At 35.4% G+C, this 24,501-nt stretch overlaps 1 protein-coding gene across 2 annotated transcripts; it reads right to left on the bottom strand.

Moving 5' to 3' along the window:
* Positions 1–5,512: 5,512 nt before the first annotated feature.
* LOC131298283 (metal transporter Nramp7.2-like) lies at positions 5,513–15,331 on the bottom strand. 2 transcript variants are annotated; one of them, XM_058323654.1, is made up of 11 exons: positions 15,076–15,331; positions 14,798–14,917; positions 10,573–10,677; positions 10,097–10,206; positions 9,540–9,721; positions 9,206–9,275; positions 8,913–9,086; positions 8,707–8,811; positions 8,140–8,271; positions 7,927–8,022; positions 5,513–5,967 (listed from the first exon to the last, which is right to left on the bottom strand). In XM_058323654.1, exons 1-11 carry the CDS (start codon positions 15,176–15,178, stop codon positions 5,635–5,637), a joined length of 1,530 nt encoding a protein of 509 aa, XP_058179637.1. In that variant the 5' UTR covers positions 15,179–15,331; the 3' UTR covers positions 5,513–5,634. The 2 variants fall into 2 exon arrangements, with proteins under 2 accessions (XP_058179637.1, XP_058179638.1); XM_058323655.1 differs by lacking the exon at positions 10,573–10,677.
* Between the last annotated feature and the right edge of the window lie 9,170 nt (positions 15,332–24,501).

The following is a 24,501-nucleotide window of genomic DNA, read 5'->3' as shown; positions in this document are numbered from 1 at the left end:
AAAAAAAAAAAAAACTCATACGATTAACATTATTTCTCTGCAAGAATATATTCCATATTGTATTAGATTACTCACAAGCAAAGAATAAGTGATCATGTGACTCGTCTTCATTTTGACAATGCAAACATCTTTGATCTTCATCCACCCGGTATTTCGTAATTTGACAGGGGCAATTTATGCCATTGGCCTTATCTATTTACAATGTCGTATTGTAATTAGGGTTAAAATTGTTTCCAGAAAAATAGAGAGGCAGCAATAGAAAATTCTTCTCAGACTCAGAGAGAACAAAGAAGACTTGTACTCCGATTTCAATTATTGTGGACCGATTTGGCTTCCGTAATTTTTCCTCACGTTGAGATTTCTCACGTACATCAGTGTGTTCTTTTTTATTTGTTCTTTAGAAACTCTTTTTTCGTTTGATTTGTGATTTCATTAATTCTAGTTTCCAATATCTGTAGGGGTGTTGTGGATTGAAAGTGTAGTTGATTCCTAACATTGTAACCTTTGAGTTTGAAAAATTATTTTATAATTATGCGAATTTACATTGTTTTGTCTACCATTCCAAGGGGGGGACCGAATTGTGACAGGGGTCTCTTTTTTCAGGGTCGAGTAAACCAATAACGCAACGTAGAGGACCATAATTGGAAATACGAAAACTCCTGCGACAATTGATGAAGTTTTGGAACTGTGGCTCCTATCAGTAATCCTTCCCATTTACGGTTGTGCTTAATTAGGAAGTAAAGGTTGATGAAGCTTTGGAACTGTGGCTCCGAAATTTATTTTCTATTTATATACTTATCGATGAAGTTTTTTTTTTTTTTTTTGGATAAACTTCTTTGAGATTTTTTTGGATAAACTTCTTTGAGGGTCCTATAAGATCAACGGTTCAAATTAATTATAGTGAACGCCCGATGAAAAACACGTTGGCGATGGGCGTAAATGGATCTCACCATTCCACGGCTGGCATAAAGAACTTAAACTAAAAAACTATACTGGCAAACTAAATGCCATTTTAGCTAGCTACGAAAATAAAAGAAAAATCCCAGCCTATCAATTGGAAAGGTAAGTGTATCTCGTATGAGAAAAACTTATTTATGGAGGGTTCCGTAAACAAGTTTTACGGAGGTGAATCCGGACCGTCCAAGAGTAAACTCTTCCCCGAAAAAATTTGTTTAAAATCTAGACCGTCCAAAAAATCCGGAGATTCGATCACCTCCGCCGTAGATAGCTTATTCACGGCTCATATAGCATATCCGGGAGATCGAGATCGAGAGAGAGAGAGTGTGTGTTCTCCACCGCTTACAGTTGTTTGGATTGCACCACAAGAAACAAACCCTACCCATATTAATTCCTGTAAGGATGAGTCCTCTCAGGAAGCGGACTGCCCATATGTATATATCTATATATACAGCCTAGCCATATGTTATATGGACCTTATCTAAAAAGTATCAAACCTAATAACACCAAGTGTTCGATCAATCATCACTGGCATGGATGGCGCAGGGTATGGTTTTCTATCTTCTATATATTTATCTGTTCTGTGCGCCGTTGCTATAATTAATTTGTTTTGTTTTGTTTTGTTCTGTTCTTTTATTAATGCTAGTCGTCACGGGCGCCTAGAACTCAAAATTTGTTTTAATTGCGTAACTAATATAAATATATTTAAATATATTCAGCTTCTCAAGCCAAGGCCCTTCCTCCTACATGCAAGAATATCTTTGCCTTCTACAAGGATGTATGTACTTTTCTTTCTCAGGATATGTACTTTTTCTTTCCCAGATTGTGCTTAAAAATTTCAGATAAATTCTCAAGTGACAAATACTACACTTTTTTTTTTTCAATACTTTTGCAATTGAGAGCGTGCAGTCGCTCATAGGGTAGAGCCCTTTACGTGCTTTAACGAGAGGCCAAAAAAAAAAGAACCAAAAAATGATACATAGGAAGTACTAGAATATTAGGTAATTTCCACTAGTTAAATTTATGCGAAAGAAGTAATATTTTACTAATATGACAAAAAATAAAAATAAAAAAAAATTGGATCAATTTTTGAATGTCAATTGTTTAAATAGGGGCACCGTTTATATATGAATCTAATTTTTTTTTAAATACGATTGATACTAGTTTTGAATGTTTGATTAATTATGCAGTGCCTTGGGGGATATGGAAATGAATGTGAAGGTTATGTTAAGCTTACGAAGCAATGCCATCAATTGGGTAACTCAATTCTATATATATATATATGATTCCGATTTTTAGTGTCTTTCTGGATTTCTAGAAATCTGTGGTATTGACATTTTAATATTGAGTGCATGTTTGTTTGATTAATTGTTTCTCTATCTATAGACTACAATTCTAATCCTAATGATCGATGTAATTCCTTCTTCTTTTTTTCATAAGTAATAAAATCTATTGATTGCTAAGTACAAATTTTGCCAGTTCGTGCAAACCGGAATCTTAAGTCGTGTGACTGCACTATGAACCGTAATTAATCTTCTTCCACATCTATTTCGCCTAATTAAGCTTTTTGCATGCAAATTAAGAGATTGACCTCAAGGATTTTGTTATGTTAATTTGACCGAATTTTGATTTCTTGATCCTTTGTTTAGAGGTGGAGTTTCCTCTTGGTATATTGTTTCTTGGATCTATAATATCATCTGTTATCGTTTTGGTAAAAAAAAATAAAAAATTTGACCGAATTTTACTAAACTGGAAGCCAATTGTTCCTTCCACTATATGAAAGTGCGACCCAGCTAGCCTGCATTACTTGGGCCCTCCACTACTAATAAAAGTTTTAGGTTTTTTTGGCAGTTCTTTAACATATACAAATGAAATAATAGAAAATTTCCTACACCATTTCTTAGTTTGTAAGTGCTTAGTTTTTTCTTTTGTTATTGTTCTTTAACGCATAAAAGTGAAATAACCATTAATTGCAATTAGTTTCTTTTGAATAACTTTGTTAATTTATCTAAACCATTTTCTGTTAATACATTTCATCGATCAAGAGAAGTTCATTTGAATAATTATGCTGCATTAATTCTTTTTTATTTCTGATAATAACCATTGCAAGTAGCTTTTCTAAAGAAGGAATATTCTGTGATTAATATTGTTTCGTTTTTTATATTCTAATCTCATTCTCTAATCTTGGTACTGAAGAAATCGAAAAATCCCAAGCATCTTCCCAAGGTCAAAGTGATAGCAATATAACTCAAGGTATGTAGGTGGGGGTGTGTGTGTTTACCAAGTAAGGTTAGGTTTGGAACAACAGTTGGAACAGTTTGCATTATATCCATATTTCATTGACAAAAAAAAAAAAAATTCTAACAACTACGGGTCCGAGATATGGAATCCACTAGCTTCGTCGGATCATAAAAGGTTGGATTAATTAGTTGATATCACCATGTCGATCACTCAATATTTATCGCTTGCATGAATTTTGTTTCACGACAGATACCATGATACGCGTTCCAGTTGCTCTTATACTGATGTCCTACCATGGTGTAAGTGCATTATGTATCTCGTAGTTGTCATTCAACTTATTTTTTTGTTAATTTTCATCTCCAATCCATGTATCAAAACGATATATTATGCATTTTCAGGTAACGTACATAGGGTTTCAGTGTTAGAATAATTAGATTATCACATTGGAAACTCTTGACCTCTTATTCTCCTGGCACCTAAGTCATTGCTGATGTGTTAGGCCAAAGGTTAACAAACTCTTTTTTCAGGTTAGACTAGTATCGGTTAATTATTTGGCATACAAATTGACAGTAACATACAAAAGCTCTTTGAGAGACCCTGTTCTCACATTGTTTGCAAATGAGAAATTCTAGTACTCCCTCTGTCCCCTAAAGTTAGTCCCTATAGACTACGTGCAATCTTCAAAGGAAAGAATATATACAGACCATATGTACAGTAGAAGTACATATGAATTAATTAGGAGTAGAATCCAATTAACTTGTCCTAAAATTTCCTAATTTATGAAAATTAATCAGTCATATGGATTCTACCTACCATTCTTCCATTTAGTATGCCATTAGAATATATTTTTGGAATCTATAAAATTAAAAAGTGTAAAGAATAAAGAATAAAGAATAAAGGGAAACTTGTCACGTCCATAGGCCTCCTCAGTAAAAGACCATTGCTTTAATATATAGTATAGGTTAGCACTTTTTTTTGACAAGCAATATTTAGTCACTAGTGCATGTCTGGGGCTGAAGGCATGACTTGAACGATCAATACATGTAAATAAATACTGGATTCGCATGCAATCTATCAACCCCTGCCCATTGAATCCAACTATGTGTAATACAATAACCAAAGCATATTCATTGATCTGTTTAACTTGAATCAACAAATAAAAAACAAATAATTTTTCAATCACTAATTTTTGCACGCACACACTCAAACACATAAGACTTGATAAAACACAAAACACCATCCAAAACACCAATAAAAATTTATAAAAAAAAATGATACATGACAATGAAAATGCGTGTCTCTAAATAGATGTATAAAAAGAACACAGGAAAACATGTTATATTCACGAAAAGGAGTCAGAATATAAAAAGAGAACACTAAGAGTCTCCCTAGACCCTTGGAAAGTCCATCCACGAACACAACTAATGTCGAACATGTTAAAATAGAATTGTACAATAGATTTATTTATTCCTTAATTTTAGGGTGTAAATATGGCCGACCTTTTTGTTTTTCTAGTAAGAATACAAATCCTCGAAATTTAGGATTCTGAAAATAAAGAAAGAAGGAAAAAAATATGCTTGATTGGTTTCCTAATGGCAAGGATTATGACAAATCTTGTTTTCTTACTAATTGGCAGTAACGATATACAATTGGGTGAGCACTTCGATCCCCTCTTTCTATATAGCGCAGGACACATCGTTAGATTAGTTTGGAAAGACAAGGGCTGTTGAATTTATGTAGTATATAAGATTCAAATATTGAGATAGCTTATGATGGACGAGGTGGATTTGGGTTTTTTAATTTCTGTAATACAATAAGGCCTTAATGTGCCATTTGGCGCTAGCTGAATACACATCAGTCCCAGTTAATCACCGTTATTCACATCACCATATTCAGTCGCTCAGCAAAAGGTTGACATTGAAAAATATTCCATAATATAAGGACGAAATTGAACCAAAACATATTGCAAGGGTATTTTTGAAACCAGCAATATTTTATAGGGGAGAGTCATTTTACGCACGGTAATGAGAAGTTTTGCTAAAAAATTTTATCTGCATTTTTTTTTTGGTAATTTAGTTACTGTGAAACTTATCAATTGTTATGTTGTGAATGTCATCTGACAGTGCAGGAGGACGCAAACTTACCTATCAGATTGCAAGAATTACGAGACATATGTTGCGGAAAATGCTGAACACGTTTATGAATGGATCCTCAAGAATAGATGTCCAAAGCCATTCTAAATTGGATGGCCTCGAACTTAATCGATATCTTATTTTTACATTATAGAAATCGATATTTTGCATGCTAATTTACATTAGAGAACGATGCACCATTATATATATTTGCGGGAGAGAATGTAAAAAACCATACATACATGGAAAGCATGGACTTGCATAATGTTGTTGTTTTCCATTGAGCGATACATTACATTAATCATTAGGCGGCCGAAACAATGTCATCACCCTCCATCCCGTGGACTTTCGGAATGCCGTCGGATCTCTTTTCAAACTCAGATTCAGAGGACCTAACAGAGTTGATGCCCAAACCAGGGAGGGACTCAATTTTGACAGGGGTCTCTTTCTTCAGGGTCAAGTAAGCCAATAACGCAACGTAGAGGACCAAAATTGGAAATACGAAAACTCCTGCGACAATTGATGAAGCTTTGGAACTGTGGCTCCTATCAGTAATCCTTCCCATTACGGTTGCGCTTAGGAAGTAAAGGTTGATGCCGATTGAGCAGAAACCCAAGAACCATGATGTGAAAGTCACCTATCATGCATCTCAGGGAAGGACTTTTAGTTGAAAAATAATTTGGCAAGAAAATGTAGGATAAATTACACTTAAAACGAAAACCATGAGGATAGATCTGCAAACGAATCGAGTTGTGTTTGCGAGTAGCTTGAAGCTCTGATAAAATTTTAGACTTGTTTACTAAACGAGCCTCAGCTTGTAATTATGATCTCAGCTAATTGTGCACTCAAATTGAGCTGGTATTCGAGTTAGAAAATTTAGTCTTGATTCAAGCTCAAGCCCAGCAAGAAAGCTCACTGAATTCTAAACAGGCTCGTTTGCACCCATGCGCATGGCCTGGTCAAGTAAATTGCTATTCCCCCTCACTCTCACACACACACACCCACCCCGGCCCCACCACCATTTCCCAGATTACCCCCCTCCCTCTCTCTCTCTCCCTTTTCTTTCTTTCTTTCTTTACCGTTTGTTCTTTTTTTTTCTTTTTTCCTTTTACTTTCAGTTTGGTTTTTTTTTTTCTTCCTTTTATTTCCTTTTCTTTCTTTCCAGTTTGAATTTTTTTCTCTCTTTAATAATAGGTTCAAGTCTAATTCTAGACTTTATAAAGTAATTGAGAGAAAAAAAAGTGTTTCAATTGATTATGTTTATCCGACTGTTTTATTTTTCTTTTTTTTGTCCTTTATAGATTAAAAAATATAGTTACGAAAATAAGTGTTTCAATTTTCAATCCGTTTGAACCAATGCAAAGATGTTATTTTTCTGATCATTTCATCCTAAATGGTCGTAATAAATTTTTGGCTCCAAAGCCTTTCAATGAACACCCTAAGAGAGTCCTTAAACTAAATAATGAGTCTTAGGGTGCTCGTTAAAAGGCCGTAAAACAAAAAATTCATTAAGATTACAATTACTGTTCGGAAACTAATTACGAAATGTATTTTGCAAACGACATACTAATCCAGAATACAAATGTTATATTTAGGATTACTTTTTTTTAACTATAGTACAATTTAATAAATTTGTTAACCATTATTTAGTATAGATCCTCTTAACTGATTCAGTAGTATGTTGTTTCAAATCACGTTTCTACTCCATATGATTGCAAATGGTTGGTTTCTAATTTTTTTTTAAAAACTAAAAAGGAAACGTTTTAGGGGCTTTGTAGGGACTACTGTGCCAATAGGGACAGCAGAGCCCTCGGGCCCCCCTACTTTTTAATTTTTAATTTATTTAATTACTTATATATTATTTATTTAATTTCTATAAATACACCATTTGTATATTTAAAAATATAATTCAAGAATTAAGTGCTTTAATTTTCAATTCAGTTAAATCAGAGCAAAGATTATTTTTTTATTATTATTTTATTTTAAATGGTTATAATGAATTTTTTGGTTTAAGGCCTTTCAACAAACACCTTAAGACTCATTATTTAGTTTCAAGACTCTCTTAGGGTGTCCATTGAAAGGCCTTGAAGCCAAAAATTTATTACGACCATTTAGGATGAAATGATCAGAAAAATAACATCTTTGCACTGGTTCAAACGGATTGAAAATTGAAATACTTATTTTCGTAATTATATTTTTTAATCTATAAAGGACAAAAAAAAGAAAAATAAAATAGTCGGATAAACATAATCAATTGAAACACTTTTTTTTTCTCACAATTACTTTACAAAGTCTAGAATTAAACTTGAATTTATTATTAAAGAAAAAAAATTCAAACTGAAAAGAAAGAAAAGGAAATAAAATGAAAAAAAAAAAAACCAAACCGGAAATAAAAGGAAAAACAAAAGAAAAGAACAAACCGTAAAGAAAGAAAGAAAAAAAAGAGAGGGAGAGGGAGAGAGAGAGAGAGGGAGGTAATCTGGGAAAGGGAGGTGGGGCCTGGGGCCGGGGGGGGGGGGGGGAAGAAATGGCAGGTCTCCCTGTCAAATGGAACTGTTGAAAGGTACCCTGCAAGAACAAGAGTTAAGAATCTCACCAGTACAGAGCTCTTGTGGGGGCCCATCTTGGCTTCACTGCTTGTGAACCTGAGGAGGGGAACCAGTGCAAATGGTAGTTCAAATGACAAGACCATCTGAACCCACCACAAATGCACATGCAGGGGTACAATTTGTTAGCTCTTTGTACAAAGTACATATTAATTGATTGTGAGTGGGTAGAGTTGGATATTGAATTATTGATTTGACGTTACAGAAGCAATGATGATGAGCCTTGAAGCTCCGGACGCTCCCCCAATAATGCAAATTACTAGGCTTGGAGCAATTGCAATCAACCTTGTTACTAAATTTCTCAACCACAGCTTCATTTTCAGATCCAGAAAACCCTGCACCCAAGTAGTAGGAAATGCTCAGTTAAACTCTCAATATGTAGGTATACATATATACGTGTTTATATAGGCAGGGGCGGATCTAGGATTTCGATTTTGGGGTGCGAATCATTGTAGTTATTACTACAATACGAAGTTATCCGAAGTTCATAACCCCGTGATTTTGTAGCATTTGTGCGCAAGAATGAACAAGGAGGAAGTGCAAGTAGAAAATTTCTTGGTTAGAATAGCAACAGAGTCACATAGTGAGTGAGATTTTTTGGTCGATGATTTAAACAGACGAGGCTTTAAGGAATTAATCGCACGGATCATCCAAACTGAGGCCCACGGGTCTCGAGAGCATTCTACAGTTTATTGGAGACGAGCGATCTCGTACTCTTATAAGGATATATTATTTGTGCATGTGATATGCTTAATGAGGATATATAGCACCTGCATAATGTACTGCCCAGCGTAAGTGCCTGTAACGGTTGAACTCTGTCCAGATGCAAGCAAGGATATTGCATACACCTTTGAGCTCCACTTTCCAAGAGAATTCTGCACCAAAACCATGCCAGAAGTTACGATAAATGGGCTATGGAAAAGGATTTTATTTCTGTTACCAAATCTTAATAATCACTGGGGAAGATTGTTAGAACCTTTAACAAGAACGCAGCAGAGTTGAGGGTTATATTCTCGCATTGGGCCTTGCTTTCCGAAGACAGATTCCGATTCCAGCACACACCGCCACTAACCGATATGACCGCGACGTTGATAAGGAATGCTATGAACAATGCCAGGCTGCTTTCTAGTAGAAAGTACTTTCTTGCACTCTGATGGAAAAGTGATGGAAAAGAGAGAGAGGATATATACAGAGATCGTGCGTAAATAACATAAGGTTATTGAATTTATTGCGAAAGCATAATTGGGTGATTGGAGTTGGTTTACTTACGCGAATGCCCTCAAAGGAATGAGGGATTTTCCTGGAGATGACCAACGCCGAATGCAGAAAGAGATTGTGCCTGCATTTACCCATGGCTTTCCCAGTGGTCAATCTTACTACAAATTTTGTTCTTCTTCTCTTCTAAAGAACTCGTTTAAGAAATGTGTCGACTGGTTTTCACCGAGTCTTGACTAGCATATGAACCAGAAACACATGTCTCAATATATGATCGTGCAGTTGAGAGTGCATTAAGAAGAAAGATTTTAGAGGTGAAGGATCCCATGACAAATAAAACGTAAATACGCATAAAAAGAGTAGCGAAATTAGGATTCGGGAAATTTACGGCATGATAAGAGCTCCTAAAAGAGCAATTGCATCTCGGGTGGCCCTAGTACCGGTCAATTTGGGGATGAACATTCCAGCCATAATCTCTTCTGGGCAAGGCCTTGCATGCACCATCATACTGAAGAAGCACCCTCCCACCACCAGTAACAGGATCCCTATTGCCACCTCCAGCTTCCTTATCTAATTACCAAAATAATGAAAGACAGTACTAACTACATATTGTAATCTACGGAGGTCTAGCATCGTGTAACCTTTTTGTTAAGTCTCAAGTCGTGAATCAATTGATTGTGTTTTTTTTTTTATCAGAGAATTGAATGAGTTCCGTTGTCATAAAATGTGAAGTAAGAGGGAAGATAAGAAAAGTCGATAAACATGAACAAAAATCGGTGATTTGTGGTATTAGCAATGCTAGGAACAAAATCTTAGAACACGACTGCGGACACCACCATTTTCAGATCCGTTCGATGCGTGTACGTCCATCACACCGCACGCATTGATGGCTCCTGACAAAGTTGTATCCAGAGTTGTGTTTTAAAGTTACGTTTGTATACTTACGCCATAACGCTGCAATCCAAGGAGGAGGAGGGTGTTGAATCCAGCCAGTAGAACCCCACACCAAATGGGTATGTTGAAGAGTATGTTGAGTGCAAAAGCCGTACCTATCACTGCATCAAACATATATAAATGAACAAAAATTCCATATGGCCATATGGGAACAATATGAATCAGATTCAACCCCAATACGGTCCCTTCTTATTTAATTGAATGCATTCTCTCTTCTTGTTTTTCTAATAGATCAAGTACAAGTGTAAACGAGTCGAGGCGAGCTTTTTGATGTTCGAGCTTGGCTCGTTTACCAAACATGCTTCAATAAACGAATCGAACCTACGGAAAATTCGAGCTCTAACTTGGTTCGATTATTAAACAAGTCGAGCCAAATCTCAAGCTCCTCACAAGCAGCTCAGTACGTTTGCAATCTTGAATTAATGCCCAAATATTCATATTCACATGATCAATAGACAGAGTCCAACCTTCAGGGATATCGGCAGCTATCACTGCAACCTCAGCAACTATCCAGAGGATGTAATTCACTGGGTTGGGGTACTCTGTCTTACAGTGCTCCGAGAGATGTTTCCCTGCACACTTAGAGCCTTGTAAGTATTGTTGGTAAATATAAATTAGAACTAGTACTCCAGCCCTTCTTTGTCCCTTAATTGAAATTTTGAAATTACCTTTTAGAAAGTTTTTTATTGCTCGGCATTTTTTTAGAAAGTTGTGACATGACATCTTATTATAAGTTAAAGTAGTTTTTGTAAACAAATTTTCATAACTTTTGCATCGCTCGTTAAAGATCTTGTGACCTTTTAAAAAGAACTAAAATTATAAGACAAAATAGAGGAGGTAAGACAAATAGGATCAGTGATCTTTGTTCCACTAACTTAAATAAGTACTATTGTAGTACTTATTTATTAAATAAGTACTTATTTATTGAATTAAATGTGATGTATTGTGAAAAAATGACATATCTCGTAAAGTGAAAAATAAATACTTAAAAAAAAAAACTTTAACGGAATGTGCTTGAGTCATTTGTATTGTTTTTTCTTTTTTTATTTTCCTTGAACAGAGCATGTGACCACGATAGTAGCAATAACAATTTTGAGGATATTGACTAGGGTGACAAGCAGTACTCAAATCTTGAGGAGTAAAATTTAGTAGAACGATAACAGCTGCGACAAATTTAGAGATAAGCAAAGAGTTGTCTATGTGCTAAACTTTTCTAATTGGATCCGGCTTCTCGGCAATTGGACTGCAGAGAAGCCTCTGCAGTCTCATCTCGTTCGTTTACCTCAGTAATCAATTGTTCATAGTACTTTAAAGAGATTTTTCACAGGAAAAACTAGCCTTCCTGTAAATAGTGTTTCAACAAAATCTAATCATTAAAATTATTTTTGAACGGTTGAGAAAGAAGCCATTTCCTTCCAAATGGTACGGTATTGGCTAAGGTCATGAAGGACCGATTAATCAGTGGTACACATCAGAGTACAATTATTGTCGTACGAAAGCATCAATATTCGATTCAGATAAAAACTTGATTATGATCGGAAATAAAATCTGAGCTGCACATGTTTTCTGCTTTAGATACACTAGTATACGTTTCTATCATTTCTTCTTGTGGGCGTTGTCAGGCAGGGGAGGCTAGGAAGGCTTCCGCCTTGGGCTTCTAATTTTTTTTACTAATTTAAATTAGGAGTCTCAAATTTTGTAGGGTGCTATGTTAGATGTAAAAAAATAAGATGTGATAAATGAGCGGGTTAAAACGGATCGTGGATTGATGTAGACGAGTCGAATACGGGTCAATATTAAACAGATTGAAACGGGTTAGGTCGAATATGGGTCAAGCCTCCAAGCCCGGCCCAACCCGTTTTCCTTTTCCTCCCATTTATTCCCCATCATATATGTAACATGCACAGGTTTTGTAGAAATACCATGTGTGGTATAGCAATTGTGTTTTGTAGGCTTTTTTTCGTTTCGTCATTATTCAAAAACAATCACATTTGTTTGTTTTGCGACAAATTTTTTACCCTTATTGATTCGTTTTGACAAGAAAAATGGAAAAAGTAAATTTTTTTAACTTTTACCCTATTATTTTTTGTAATATCCAAGATTTTAGGCTTTATCTTGGATATTTTTAAAAATATTTGGATAATAGTCATAATTTTTAATTTTTTCAATTTCTCGCGTCGAGAAAAATCAAACTTTAAACCAATAATAAAAGTGGGCAATACAAAAGAATGTCCAATATTTTGGGCTTTATCTTGAAATTAATTATTTTTTATCTTTATTCAAAAATAATTTCACATTTTTTAGTTTTCCGTCAATTTGGATTTCGATCATAAGTTTTTATTTTTAAGATTTCTCTCTTCACGAGGACACAATAATTCAAAAAAAATCGACAAAAGAAAATAACAAAAAAAAAATTTGAATAAGAACAAAAAAAAAAAAACCAATTAACTCTAGTAAAAAGCAGCCTCAGTTATAATTACTACAGTATAAAAGGTTCCGCTTTCATCTCTTAAAAAATAAGTACTTATTTGTAATTTTTAAATTTAAAATAATAAATTTATTGAAATCAAAAAATATGTAATATGAATCTTATTTGATAAATGTCGGTGAAATCTATCAAATCTTGTAAAAAAAATTAAAAAATTATTTTTATAAACTCATTATTTTTAAATTTAAAAATAAATTATTATTTTTTAAGCCCTTATTTAAAAAAGTGCAACAGTAATTTCTGTAGTAATTATAATTGAGACTGCTTTTTACTCAAGTCCATTCAGAGTCGACAGGAGCTCCAGGAGTTGGTCGGTCTTGGAGATAAGAAATCCTTGAAAGTAGAAATTTTTTAGTGTCCGGTGGGTACCACGTTATCCGGCTAATGTGGTATTCGAGCGGGAACATTTACGCCATCCAAAAATATATTGAACGATTCAGATTGAAATATTCTCTTTTTTATTTCTCTCTCTTTCTTCTCTCTTCAAATTTGAACCGTCCGAAACCGAAATAGAAGGCCCAAATGCACCAAGCGGGTACGACGGGGTACCGGCTCGGCTGTGAAAATTTTCCTTTGAAATCGCGGGGGGTGGGGATGTATCCCAGTGGAACCCATTCTCAATAATTAGGTTGTGTTTGGTTACCATTTTAGTTTAGTTTTTCAATCATTATTTTATATCTTTCTCTAATCATTACTCTATTTCTTCAATTATTACTTTTTCATCTGTCTCTATCTCTTTTCAATCATTACTCATCTCTTCAATCATTACCTTATTTCTCTCTCCACCAATTACCAAAATTAAACTAAACTTTGAAAACTTACTTTTTGACTTTTCATTTTCAACTTTTTGTCTTTTTGGCTTTTTGAATTATGGTTAGAATGTATTTTGAATTTAGTAAAGTGTTTGAATGATATGTGCAAAATATAATTTGTAATAAGAATAGTGTTTGGAAGGTATGTAAGGAAAATGAATTATGAGTTAATTTTTTACCATATTATCCCTGATTATTTATTAGTGGTCCCCCTCCCTACATTTCAGCCCTATCCTCCCCTCCCCCCTTTTGCCTCCCCCTCTCTCTCTGGATATGGATGTGGCTAACCGAACAGACATGGAAGTCCGTCGTACTCCGACAACGGAAGTCCCTTAGCAGTAACCGCGGCCATCTCGAAGCAGCCCAAACCCTCCCTAATCCCGTCGATAGTGATTGTTGTGTTGATAAAGGTGCAATCTTTTCAATCCATGATTCTTAGGTTGAAAACAGCAACATCGGGGAAGAACAAAAACACCCACATCGGGATATCTTAATTGGTTTGATTTCTTGTTTATCTGGTTTTTGGAGATTTCTTATTGTTGGATTGATGATTTTTCTATATTAATTGATTTCTCCCTTTTTTGGGTTTTGGAATCGATCTGGTTTTCACATATCAAGGTTTCAAGTTGATCTTTCGTCTTGTGTCATGGAAGAATGTGAGTAAAGTGACAGCGGAGAGGATAATGTTTTTCGAGTTTTGTGGAATTATGGACAAACGGAAAGGGTATGAATATCTTTTGGCGTGGCTGGAAAACGAAAATGGGAAAATGAGAATGGGAAAAACTCCTCCGGACCTCTTTCTCACTTCTCTTCTCCTTTCTTCAAATCTGAAAAATCGTTCTGCTGGAATGAGTTCTCTCATTCTCAGCCAAACAACCAAAATGCAAAAAGAAGAAACCGAAAATGGGATAATGAGGCTGCAAACACCCCCTAAGATGCCAACTAAACAAATCGTGAATCTGGTAGCCTTGTTTTGTCCTACAGGAGGCGAGAGCTTACAGTAGTTCACTCTTATGCAACTATGCAATTGGGTCTTTTAATTTCAGCTCATATTGAACTCATTTTTAATCTATTTAGATTCATGTAAAAATGGGTTACTATGGGTTCAACTTATTATACAATATGAGCGGGGTGGGTTGGGTTATAAATAAACAAATTTGAACGAGTTAAAAAATATGGATTGAGATTATCATCTCTAAAAAATATATAAGCCCAGTTTGCTAGCATAATTACTACTTTTGCCGTAAAAAATGCAAGAAAAATTACAACCGAGCTACGCCCACAGTTCTGTTTCACCGCTCAACATCTCGAACCCGCAAAATGTCAAACTGTGCCGTTGTACGGTTAAAAGTCGGACATGAGAATATGCTCTACGGTTTTAAAAGGGAGAACCTGTAACGACTCCGAGATTTGCTGAACGAGACTGGATTAGAAGAGCGAATGTCAGTCCAACGAGCACGATCCACAACAACTCGTACTTGTGGTTAGCTCCAGCTTGTAAATCAGTTTGCACTGCATCTCCGTTAATAGTAGTACCAATTAATTAACAACACAAAAGTTAGATATAATTGAGTGAAAAAGCACTGCACCAACTAAAACTACTACTAGTCTACTAGTAATGGAGAGAGAGAGAGAGAGAGAGATGAGAGAGAGAGAGAGAGAGAGCAGACAGTTGCCAGGATCAAGATAGGCAACGGAGACCAAGAAGCCAGGTCCAACGTAGCTCAAGAGCTTCTTCCAGTGAGGGGTCTCGTGTATCAGCACCAGAGCCATATTTGTGATCTCTCTCTCTACTGGAGTACTAATATTCTAGCTACGTATCAACTCAATTGTGTGCATTGCTCGGAGTTTTGCTCCAAATTTATAGACTCAAGAGGCTGGGTGCCCCCACTGCATTAGGCCAACTAGGCGCCGAATGCGTCGTGATCAAGGTCTGATACAGAGAAGATTGGTCTACTTATAGTAAGTTTTTTGATTAAAATTCTCAAAACAAAAGAAAGTATTTGACTCAAACCTTCTAACCCCGTTCAAGAAACTTTTTTAAAAAATAAGCAGCTTATTTTACATTTTTAAACTCAAAAATAATGTAAAAAAAATATTTTTTTAATTTTTTTTGTACCGTATAATAGATCTCATCAAAATCTAGGTAATTAATACGTAATTACCTACTTCCACGCACTGTCCAAGCGGTTGCAAACATTGACCACTCTTTCTGCCTCCATAATAAGTTAATACTAGTACTTAATAACCTGTTTTGACGTGACCCTTCAAAGATTCCTAGCATCGGGCATATGATGATCCAAGCACTGTCTTAAATAAAATAAAATAAAATAATTATTGTGGTTTTGAATGGATACCAAAGAAGATGAGATATCATCAGTGAGAAGGACAAACGCAGGATTTCAAGGTTGGATCGGTGGACGAATCCTGACAAAAGAAATTGAAAGATATGAAAGATGATCGATATTAATTTCGCCAATACATATCGTAAAAATATACCATATATGGATCATCTTATAGATTTCCAATCAACGTATTCAAGACACTAGGCAAGAATCTCATATCGACCCATAGAGATCTTCTATCAGCAGCCGAATTGAATTGACTAATTAGATTTTGTCATCTATAATTATAAGTTTATAACTGGATACAAATTTTGCAAAACACTTGGTTGAGCATTGTTAAATTGTTCAAAACAATGTTGGGTGGACGAACTTATATACTTATATAAAGTTTTTGAGAAAAAAAAATACTACAATTCTAATAAAAATTTGAAATCAGGTAGGGCGGTCATGACTTTGAAATTTTGCAAATCTTGATGAGATCTATTAAACAAGATCCATATTTGTAGAAAAATTATTTGCATAAACACATTATTTTTGAGTTTGAAATTACCTTCCTAAAAATAAGTACTTATTTAAGGTTCTGGAACGGGGCCTAAGTGTTAGTATATACTTTTGTGCCGCTGCCAATTCCTACGTTTTCAAAAATTGGTCGAGATGTGCGTAAATAGATGGGCTTTTTACCTCTGGGTTCCGAAAATAGGAAGTAATTCCCACCAGGTCTCCTCTAATTAATGAAATACTAAAATCCTATGAAAGTGCCTAAAACTCTAAGAGTACTGCTATCAGTGCCAATTGAAATGTAGGGAAATCGTACCGACGGCCGCCACCGGGCCGTCTCCGGCCACCAAACGGTCGATCCGAGCAGTCCAAAAATTCTTTAAAAAAAAACCCGAAGGGCTTGCGCGGGAATCAACGGCATCCGAGGTGTGTAGGGTGCTTGATCTACACACCTCGGATGCCGTTGATTCCCGCGTGGGCCCCCTCGATTTTTTTTTTAAAGAATTTTGGACGGCTTAGATCAGTCGTCCGGTGGCCGGAGACGGCCCGGTGGCGGCCGACGGTACGATTTCCCTACATTTCGGTCGGTACCTATAGGTTTTCCAAAACTCTAAATCCTGAAAATGCCTAAACCCTAGGATACTCTATAAAAGTGCCAAAATCCGAGTACCCTATAAAAATCCTAAATCCATAAGGTGCCCTATGAAAGTGCCTAAACTATTAAAATCCTATACTAGGAGAGAGCACCCTAAAACCCTTATGAAAGTGCCTACACTTGAACCCTAAGGTTCTATGAAAGCGTCTAAACCTAAACCCTTGGATACCCTAAACCCTAAGGTATCCTAAATCCTAAAATTCTAAAACCCTAGGGTACCCTAAAATTTTAGTGGGTACCCTAAAACCCTAGCTAAGGTGACACTTCCATTAATGGTAAATACTACCTCCGTCCGAATTTAATTGTCACTTTTGAAAATTCGTGCTACTTTTCAATTGATTATATTTTGTAATTTATAATGTTTTAGGTGATTTTAAAAATATTATATTATAAAACAAATCGAAATCTATCAAACAAGATCTATGTTGAATATGAAATTCATTACCAATTTAAAGATATAACTAGTTTTTTTATTTAAGTAGAATAGATCTAAGACAAGTAAATTGGAACGGAGGGAGTATATTTTTGTAAAAGTGGACCTAATGGTAATTAAGTATTTCATCTCTCCTTAATGAGAATTAAGTTTCACTTTTCTGTACTTAGAGGTAAAAATGTGCTCTTAACTTTTAAAAAAAAAACATGTAGACTCGGATAACATGTTCCGGACAATGATGAGAGATAATGTAGGTAGGTTTTCTTCGCAAATAACTCTTGAGAGCTTTATATCCGATGCAATGATGCATGAAGAAAAATCAGGGAGGATAAATTTTTATAGTACATTACAAACCTTGGGGTTAGGACGCTTCGCTCGGTCGTTAATTACTTTAAGGTTTTGACATTAGTCGAAATGTTTATAGGCTAGTCCGGACATTCAGTTATAAAGAGAAAAAAAGTGATTACTCGAGCTTTTATATAGCAATGTTTGAAAAAGAAAAAACTAAACTCAGTAGGTTCTTACTACCACGTCATCAAGACACGCCACGGTATTGTTTGATGGTACTCCTTCCGTCCTGATTTATTTGTCCACTTTTTTTTTTACTTTTTAACATCCCAAAATGTTTATCCATTTGACTTTTTAATGAAGTTAAAAGGGTAAATGTTGGAAAGTTAAATGTTTGTAGGTGTAATCATTATGTTTCCTAAAAAAATTGAGTTTCCAAAAATGTACAAACAAATTGGGACAAAGGGAGTATCATTCATTATGTCCTACAGTTTTTTTGGTATTTCCTATGGATTCGACATGTAAATTTCATTTTCGAGTTAAAGTTTATGTATTTTCAAAACTTGACAAAAATGTATCATCGGAAATATCATTTTGGCGAAGGCCGGTCTATAGGACCTAACCATTCCATAGGATCATCTGTTCATACTCTCAATCTTTGCTCTACATGAACGTTTTCAATTTTTGCTTTTACAAATTTTTGTAATTTAATATATTTTAATTGGAATAACGCTTTCACATTCACGCATGCTCATGCTCCTACTCGCTCTCCCGCTTGCAATACGTGACTTTGGCTGGGTGACCCACGTCTAAAACAGTTGTAAAAAATATGATTGGTATTGATACCCCTGTGATATTAATTTTTTTTTATCATATACCCTTTGGTATTCAATTTTTTTTAATTTATCATATACCCATTTGATTGGGTGATTAACTTCATAAACCCCACCATAGTGGGATTTGCATTTTGTTAGAAAAATCAAAACTGTATCACTTTCATAAACACATTGGCAAAGCATGTTTTTAAGTTCTTCCTCTTCCTTTCTTTAATTTTTTGTTGATTAATTAGAAGCGATAGGAGAATACGAGTATTTGAATTATATCAAACAAGCTAGACATGATCACCATCAAACTATATCCAACCGGTATCCTTACAAGGGGAACAAATAAGTAAACAATGAAAATAATATTCTTAGTTTTGGGCAAAATTTGGTCTCCTCACTCCCCATTTCGAAGAAATAATCAGTTTTTCCTCCTCCTCCTCCTCCTCTCTCTCTCACTCTCTCTCTTAATTTATCAAAATAACAAAGCAGGCATCTCTCTCTCTCTCTCTCTCTCTCTCTCTCTCTCTCTCTCTCTCTCTCTTAATTTATCAAAATAACAAAGCAGGCATCTCTCTCTCTCTCTCTCTCTCTCTCTCTCTCTCTCTCTCTCTCTCTCTCTCTCTTAATTTATCAAAATAACAAAGCAGGCAGCTGGATACACTACAAGAAAAAACACAATTGCCGATTAAAGGTTTAGTCACCTAATGTGACCTTTTTAGTCGCAAAATGGTTTTCCCTACTAAATAATTTGGTCGGCAATTTAGTCGGGAAATGAGAGTCGGCAAATGTAATTGCCAACTAAATAAGGTTTAGTCGGCCAATGGATGGTTTTAGTGACTAAAAAACTTAGTCACAGTTTCTCTTTTAGTCGGTAAAATTAACTTTTGCCGACTAAATATTTAGTCGGCAAAAATAATTGCATTGTGGCATCAAATGTTATTACAAAAAAATCAGGGGGTGTCGCCAAAATGGAAAAATTAAATTGCCCTTTTTGATGGGGATTTGCCTTGGTAAGATTCCCTTGTTCCAAGATGGTGCCCCAAGTCTTGAAGCTAAGACCATATGGTTCATCCCACACGCAACTTGCCACTCCACCACCGCTGTACTTTGTTTTCTTTTCGGTAATAAATATACTTATACCATTCGGTTTCATCTGTTTTATTCTTATTTTTTAAATTTACTTTCTTAAAATACAAAAAAACTTGTTAGCACTAAATCTTTTTTTTAGGACCTACACACTAAAAGAGAATATTGCAATCACATTCACAGACAGAACCTATTTCTCCAAATACGCAAATTAGAACCATTATCACCCGAGCCTCACTTGAGGTCTTTTTGCCCGACTAGAACCATCTATCTTCGTTTTATTACTAGGTTAAAGATCATTCTTTACCGGAGATTATAGTTTGATCGTTTTTCATTAGACAATTGTTTGAACGAAAATATTATTTTATTATGAGTTCATGTCTCGATAAAGGGGTTTTCTAAACCTGATCGAGTCGCAAATTTACGAGGATGAATTATTCAACAAGTGTAACAAAATGAACGGTCTCGATCGTAATGATTTTCTCTCGATCGTGTGGCTCTGCAACATAAGACCTAGTTGACTATCAAGTAAATCAAAGGTATAAATTGTAAAACATAACTGTCGAGTAATTTTTTATAATGCTTGATCTGAACCGTTAGGATTTCACTTATTACCAATCATAGCATTGTCACCAAAATCGAAGATCACTTGATATCGGCGACCACATGATATACTTGGAGGACGAAAATGAGACTCGGGTGAAACTAGGAGGACCATTTATATAAATTTTTCAAAAATATATGTCTATTAAGCCGGTTCTTCCGGGTCAAAATCCTTGCCCGCCACTGATGACCATGTCGTTCGCTTATACATTTCCAACCAATATTGTCTTGCCCACAGATATGTATATGTTCGTAAACCTTTGTCATTTTGGTTACTGTCATAGTGTGGGCCGTAATGATAACGTTTCTCTACATAGTACCATTTGAGGTTCAATTGATAACGCTTGTGGGGATAGAAGTGATAGTAGGTTCTGTGTTAGAATTAGAATTATTGATTTTGCTTATATTCTATGACAAAATTGATTTCTTAAAAGTACAGGTAAAATATTTTTATTAAAAAGTCATTTTGAAAACAAGGAAATGCTTTGCTGTAATCCTAAATAAAACTAATGTTTTGATATGAGTTTATAGCTAATTGCTTTCGTGCAAAAAGGGTTCTTTAGTGGGCAATAGTTATTAACCTTTTTGTTATCTAAAGCCCGCAAATGAGCTACACATGATCAATAATACATAATTTCATTTTTCTTCACACTAATAACGACATTGAGGACGAGTCGCCTATTAGATTAGATTCATTGCACCTAGGGGTGGAGCAAGGAATTTTGTTTGCTGGGGCCAAAAGTTAGATTCACATGTTAGATACTTTTCATTTACAAATCCACAGAATAACTAAATTAAGAGGTTAATTATAAAATAGATATGCACTTATAAAATGTATTTCTGCTTTATAATTAATTGGTCCCAAAGACTAGATACATTTTGAAAACGATGCATGACTAGTTTAGTCACAGCGATTACCTGATATATGTGGGACAAAAAATAGTAAATAAATGGGGACCAAAATAGACAGGCAGAGTGATCTTGTACGCTTATATTAGGCTAGCTAGGAGGACAAAAATGAAAAAAGGCAGAAAAGACTACTCCAAGAAGTATGTGTGGAGCCTTTGGATCAAAGACAAGCATGCCCAAGTCGATGGGAATATGACGGGCTTACCATCGACATCGACCAAGACAATGGGCAGAACCATCCAATGACCAAGACTTAGCATTTAACTCTGTGGAACCCATGATGACTTCAATAGTATGTCTATTTAATTTTTTGCTAAAATATATAACGGGGCTAGGGTTCTTACCAATTTTTTTTTTTGGTCAAACTTTAGAGATACTTTCATTGATATGAAAAACATATATCGGGAACGGCCGAACGGGTATCCACCTCCAAAGAGAGAGGAAAGCAATCACAAAAGAGACCTAAACTCACAAACAAATTGAACATTTAGGACAAGACTAGTTTCTGACCTCGAAAAGCCATAAGACGACGTAGAAAACCCACCAAAATAACACACACAAGGAGTGAGAGAAAATCCCATGCAGGGGAAGAAAACCAACAAAAAAAATAGTAAACAAAAACTAAAGCAAAACCTACGAGCAAACAACAGATCCACACCCGGCCCTAAGTTCAGCCGCACAAAAACGTTGATCAAGACCCTCACTGCCGCCATGTCAAGGTGGCCAAGCGACAGCAAAGACCACAGAACGTAACCTTGATCAGCACAGCAACCACACCACAACACCAACACCAACTACTATCTCCTTCCCAAGAAACGCGACTACGTTTGGTTTGAGTTTAGTGATCCAACCCTTTCTTTTTGCGCACAGTCCTTAATTATTACTTCCTCAATTCTAATTTTTTATTCATTTTTGGGAGTCCGTGCGACTTTTCAATTAATTAAGATCGAAAGATATTTAATGCTTTCAGAGACGTTTAAGTGTTATAGTGCACTAACCAAGCCTTGCTTGAGGTCTTTTTTTGGCAAAATCCAAATAATCTCTTTTGACATAATACAAATTAGATCATTCGTACCAAGAATGAAGTTAATTGCCTATGGATAGACACTTGATCTGACAAAAAAATTCTTTTTATTTAAGAATTTGCAAGCTGATAGACGGCTTTCCTTAATCCGATCTAGCCAAAAATTTACGAAAAATCTTATGATTAAAGAAGGAAAAAAAAAAAGAACGGGTTAAATCGGGAAAGGTTGCATCGTGATCAATGCCCATCGAAACAAATATTTCCTTTCTTGAAATTTGTGTAAAGGGGAAAAAAATTGATATTCGCCGACCAAATGTAATTTTAGTCGGCAAATATTACCTATTCCAGAGAAAAATTGATATTTGCCGACCAAATGTAATTTTAGTCGGCAAATATTACCAATTCCCCACTAAATTATTTAGTCGTAAAATGTTTTTCACTTATTGTTTTTTCAAATTAGGGGAAAATTTATATTTGCCGACTATATTTATTTTTTGGTCGGCAAACATTATTATTTCTCGACTAAAATTTGTTTTAGTTGGCAAAGATTATTATTTCCTGACTAAAATTATTTAGTCGGTAATTGTCCAACAATAGGCGACTAAATTTATTTTAGTCGGGAATTTTAGTCGGCAATGGTGTAATTTCTTGTAGTGATACGACCCAACAACTTGCATGTCAATTTCAAAATAATGAAGAAATGGATACAAATAACGAAGTTTATTGGGAGCCCACTCAAATTGCAACAATATACTCAGGTATTAAATTCGGTTGATGGAATTCTTTGGACATCCATATGCCTATTTTGTGAAGCAGAGGTGTGGTGATTATGAGTCTATCAAAGTGGTTGTGAAAGAGTGACAGCGGATGTCTTGATTGTGCTTCTTTTATTTTGTTAATTATTTTAATAATATCCTCTCTTTGGGGGGTTTGTCCTCCTTCGGAAGGTTTTGTCCTCCTTTGGGAGGGTTTGTCCTCATTCTGTAAGGCGACTCATCTATGCGCTTATACGCTCTTTTTGTTGAAGTGTCCGGTTTGTGGACTCCCAACCTTCCCCATAGGAATTTTTTGATGAATACTACCTTTCAACTTTTGGAAAAAAAAAAAAAAGTGTAACGGCATAGTTTCCCTTGCTTTTTCATGTTCCATTCTAATTTCTTTCTTTCTTTTTCACTTTTCCTTCAAACATTTTTTTTCAAAAGTTATTTTTCCTGAGGAAACATAAAGGAGTACCTTTTTTCAAAAGTTACATTGATGTAAAGGAGTACTCTTTTTTCTTTTCTTATTATCCAAAAGTTGGGAGAATGTACCTTTGGGGAAGGGAACATATGTATAAACCACCGAAGTTATAAACCACCAGTGCAACACTGCAGCGAGATTTTGAACCCAAGAATCTAAATTGGGAGTGTAAAGAAAGTGTCATCCGCAATAGCTAGAGCTCGTTGGCTTTCCTTCTTGGTTGCTATGTGTATATCTGTGAGAAGATTCACAACACAGGTAGTGGCGGATTTAGAAAATTCGGACAAATGGATCACTTTTCGAGCATAAATTTAATAGTAAAAAAATACCCATAATCTAATATAAAGAGAACATGCGACCAAAAAAATCGAGAATAAAAAATGAATGTGCTAGTGTTATTTCGTTTTCTTGAGATGATATTTAGGTTTTATTTTTGTAATTTAGTGGAGTACAATATATAGTACGTGTTGGGCCTCTTGGCCTTTGTGGTTCTTCAACTACCTAGAAACCAGAAGGAACGTGGTTTTTTTTTTTTTCCAATCGTTAACTTCTGGAGAACGTGGTTAATTGAACAGTGGTGCTCAAGTTCCCGACCAGGGGATACCGACCGAATTCCCGACGTCTCGCCGGGCCCACTCCGGCCACCGAACGGAATGGAGTGATTGGATCGGCTACCTACACACATCGGATGCCGTTGATTCCCGCGTAAACCCACTCGATTTTTTTTTATAGAATTTTTGTTTGGCTCCGATTAGCCGTCCGGTGGCCGGAGTGGGCCCGGCGAGGCGTCAGGAATTCGGTCAAGATCCCCCCAGTCGGGATCCTTAGACTTTCTGTTAATTGAACCCCTTCTAGGTACTCCCTCCCTTCAAAATTCTTGATTCTCTACGATTTTACGTATAATTTTCAATTGTCTATATCTCTCAATGTATATTATATAGGCTATTAACAATTGCACATAAAATCGTATAGGACCAATAATTTAGAACAGATGGATTACAAGTTTTGAAGAGTTTTTTTTTTTTTTTTTCCCAACCGCCTGTGGCAGTTAAAAACAAAACCGAAGGGCAGTAGCGAGTTTCAATTCTCTATGTTGCGTAGTTTAATATATATATATTACTACTACTTGTTTCAATTCAAAAAAAAAAAAAAAATCCGATAACTTTAGGGTCATGTGATCTTTCAGTGCCTT

The sequence above is a fragment of the Rhododendron vialii genome, chromosome 8a (genome assembly GCF_030253575.1).
Source record: "Rhododendron vialii isolate Sample 1 chromosome 8a, ASM3025357v1".
NCBI classification, from domain to species: Eukaryota; Viridiplantae; Streptophyta; class Magnoliopsida; order Ericales; family Ericaceae; genus Rhododendron; species Rhododendron vialii.
The sequence above is the reverse complement of the archived record's forward strand: the minus strand, read 5'-3'. Positions and strand labels throughout refer to the sequence as shown.

Bases quoted from the DNA above. Each gene is read 5' to 3' on its own strand.
- LOC131298283 (XM_058323654.1), bottom strand. From the start codon at position 15,178: ATGGCTCTGGTGCTGATACACGAGACCCCTCACTGGAAGAAGCTCTTG. The intron at 9,722-10,096 runs GTAAGTATACAA...TTTGGTAATTAG, and splicing joins TTGGATTGCAGCGTTATGGC to ATAAGGAAGCTGGAGGTGGC. The intron at 8,272-8,706 runs GTGCTATATATC...ACTTGGGTGCAG, and splicing joins CTGGGCAGTACATTATGCAG to GGTTTTCTGGATCTGAAAAT.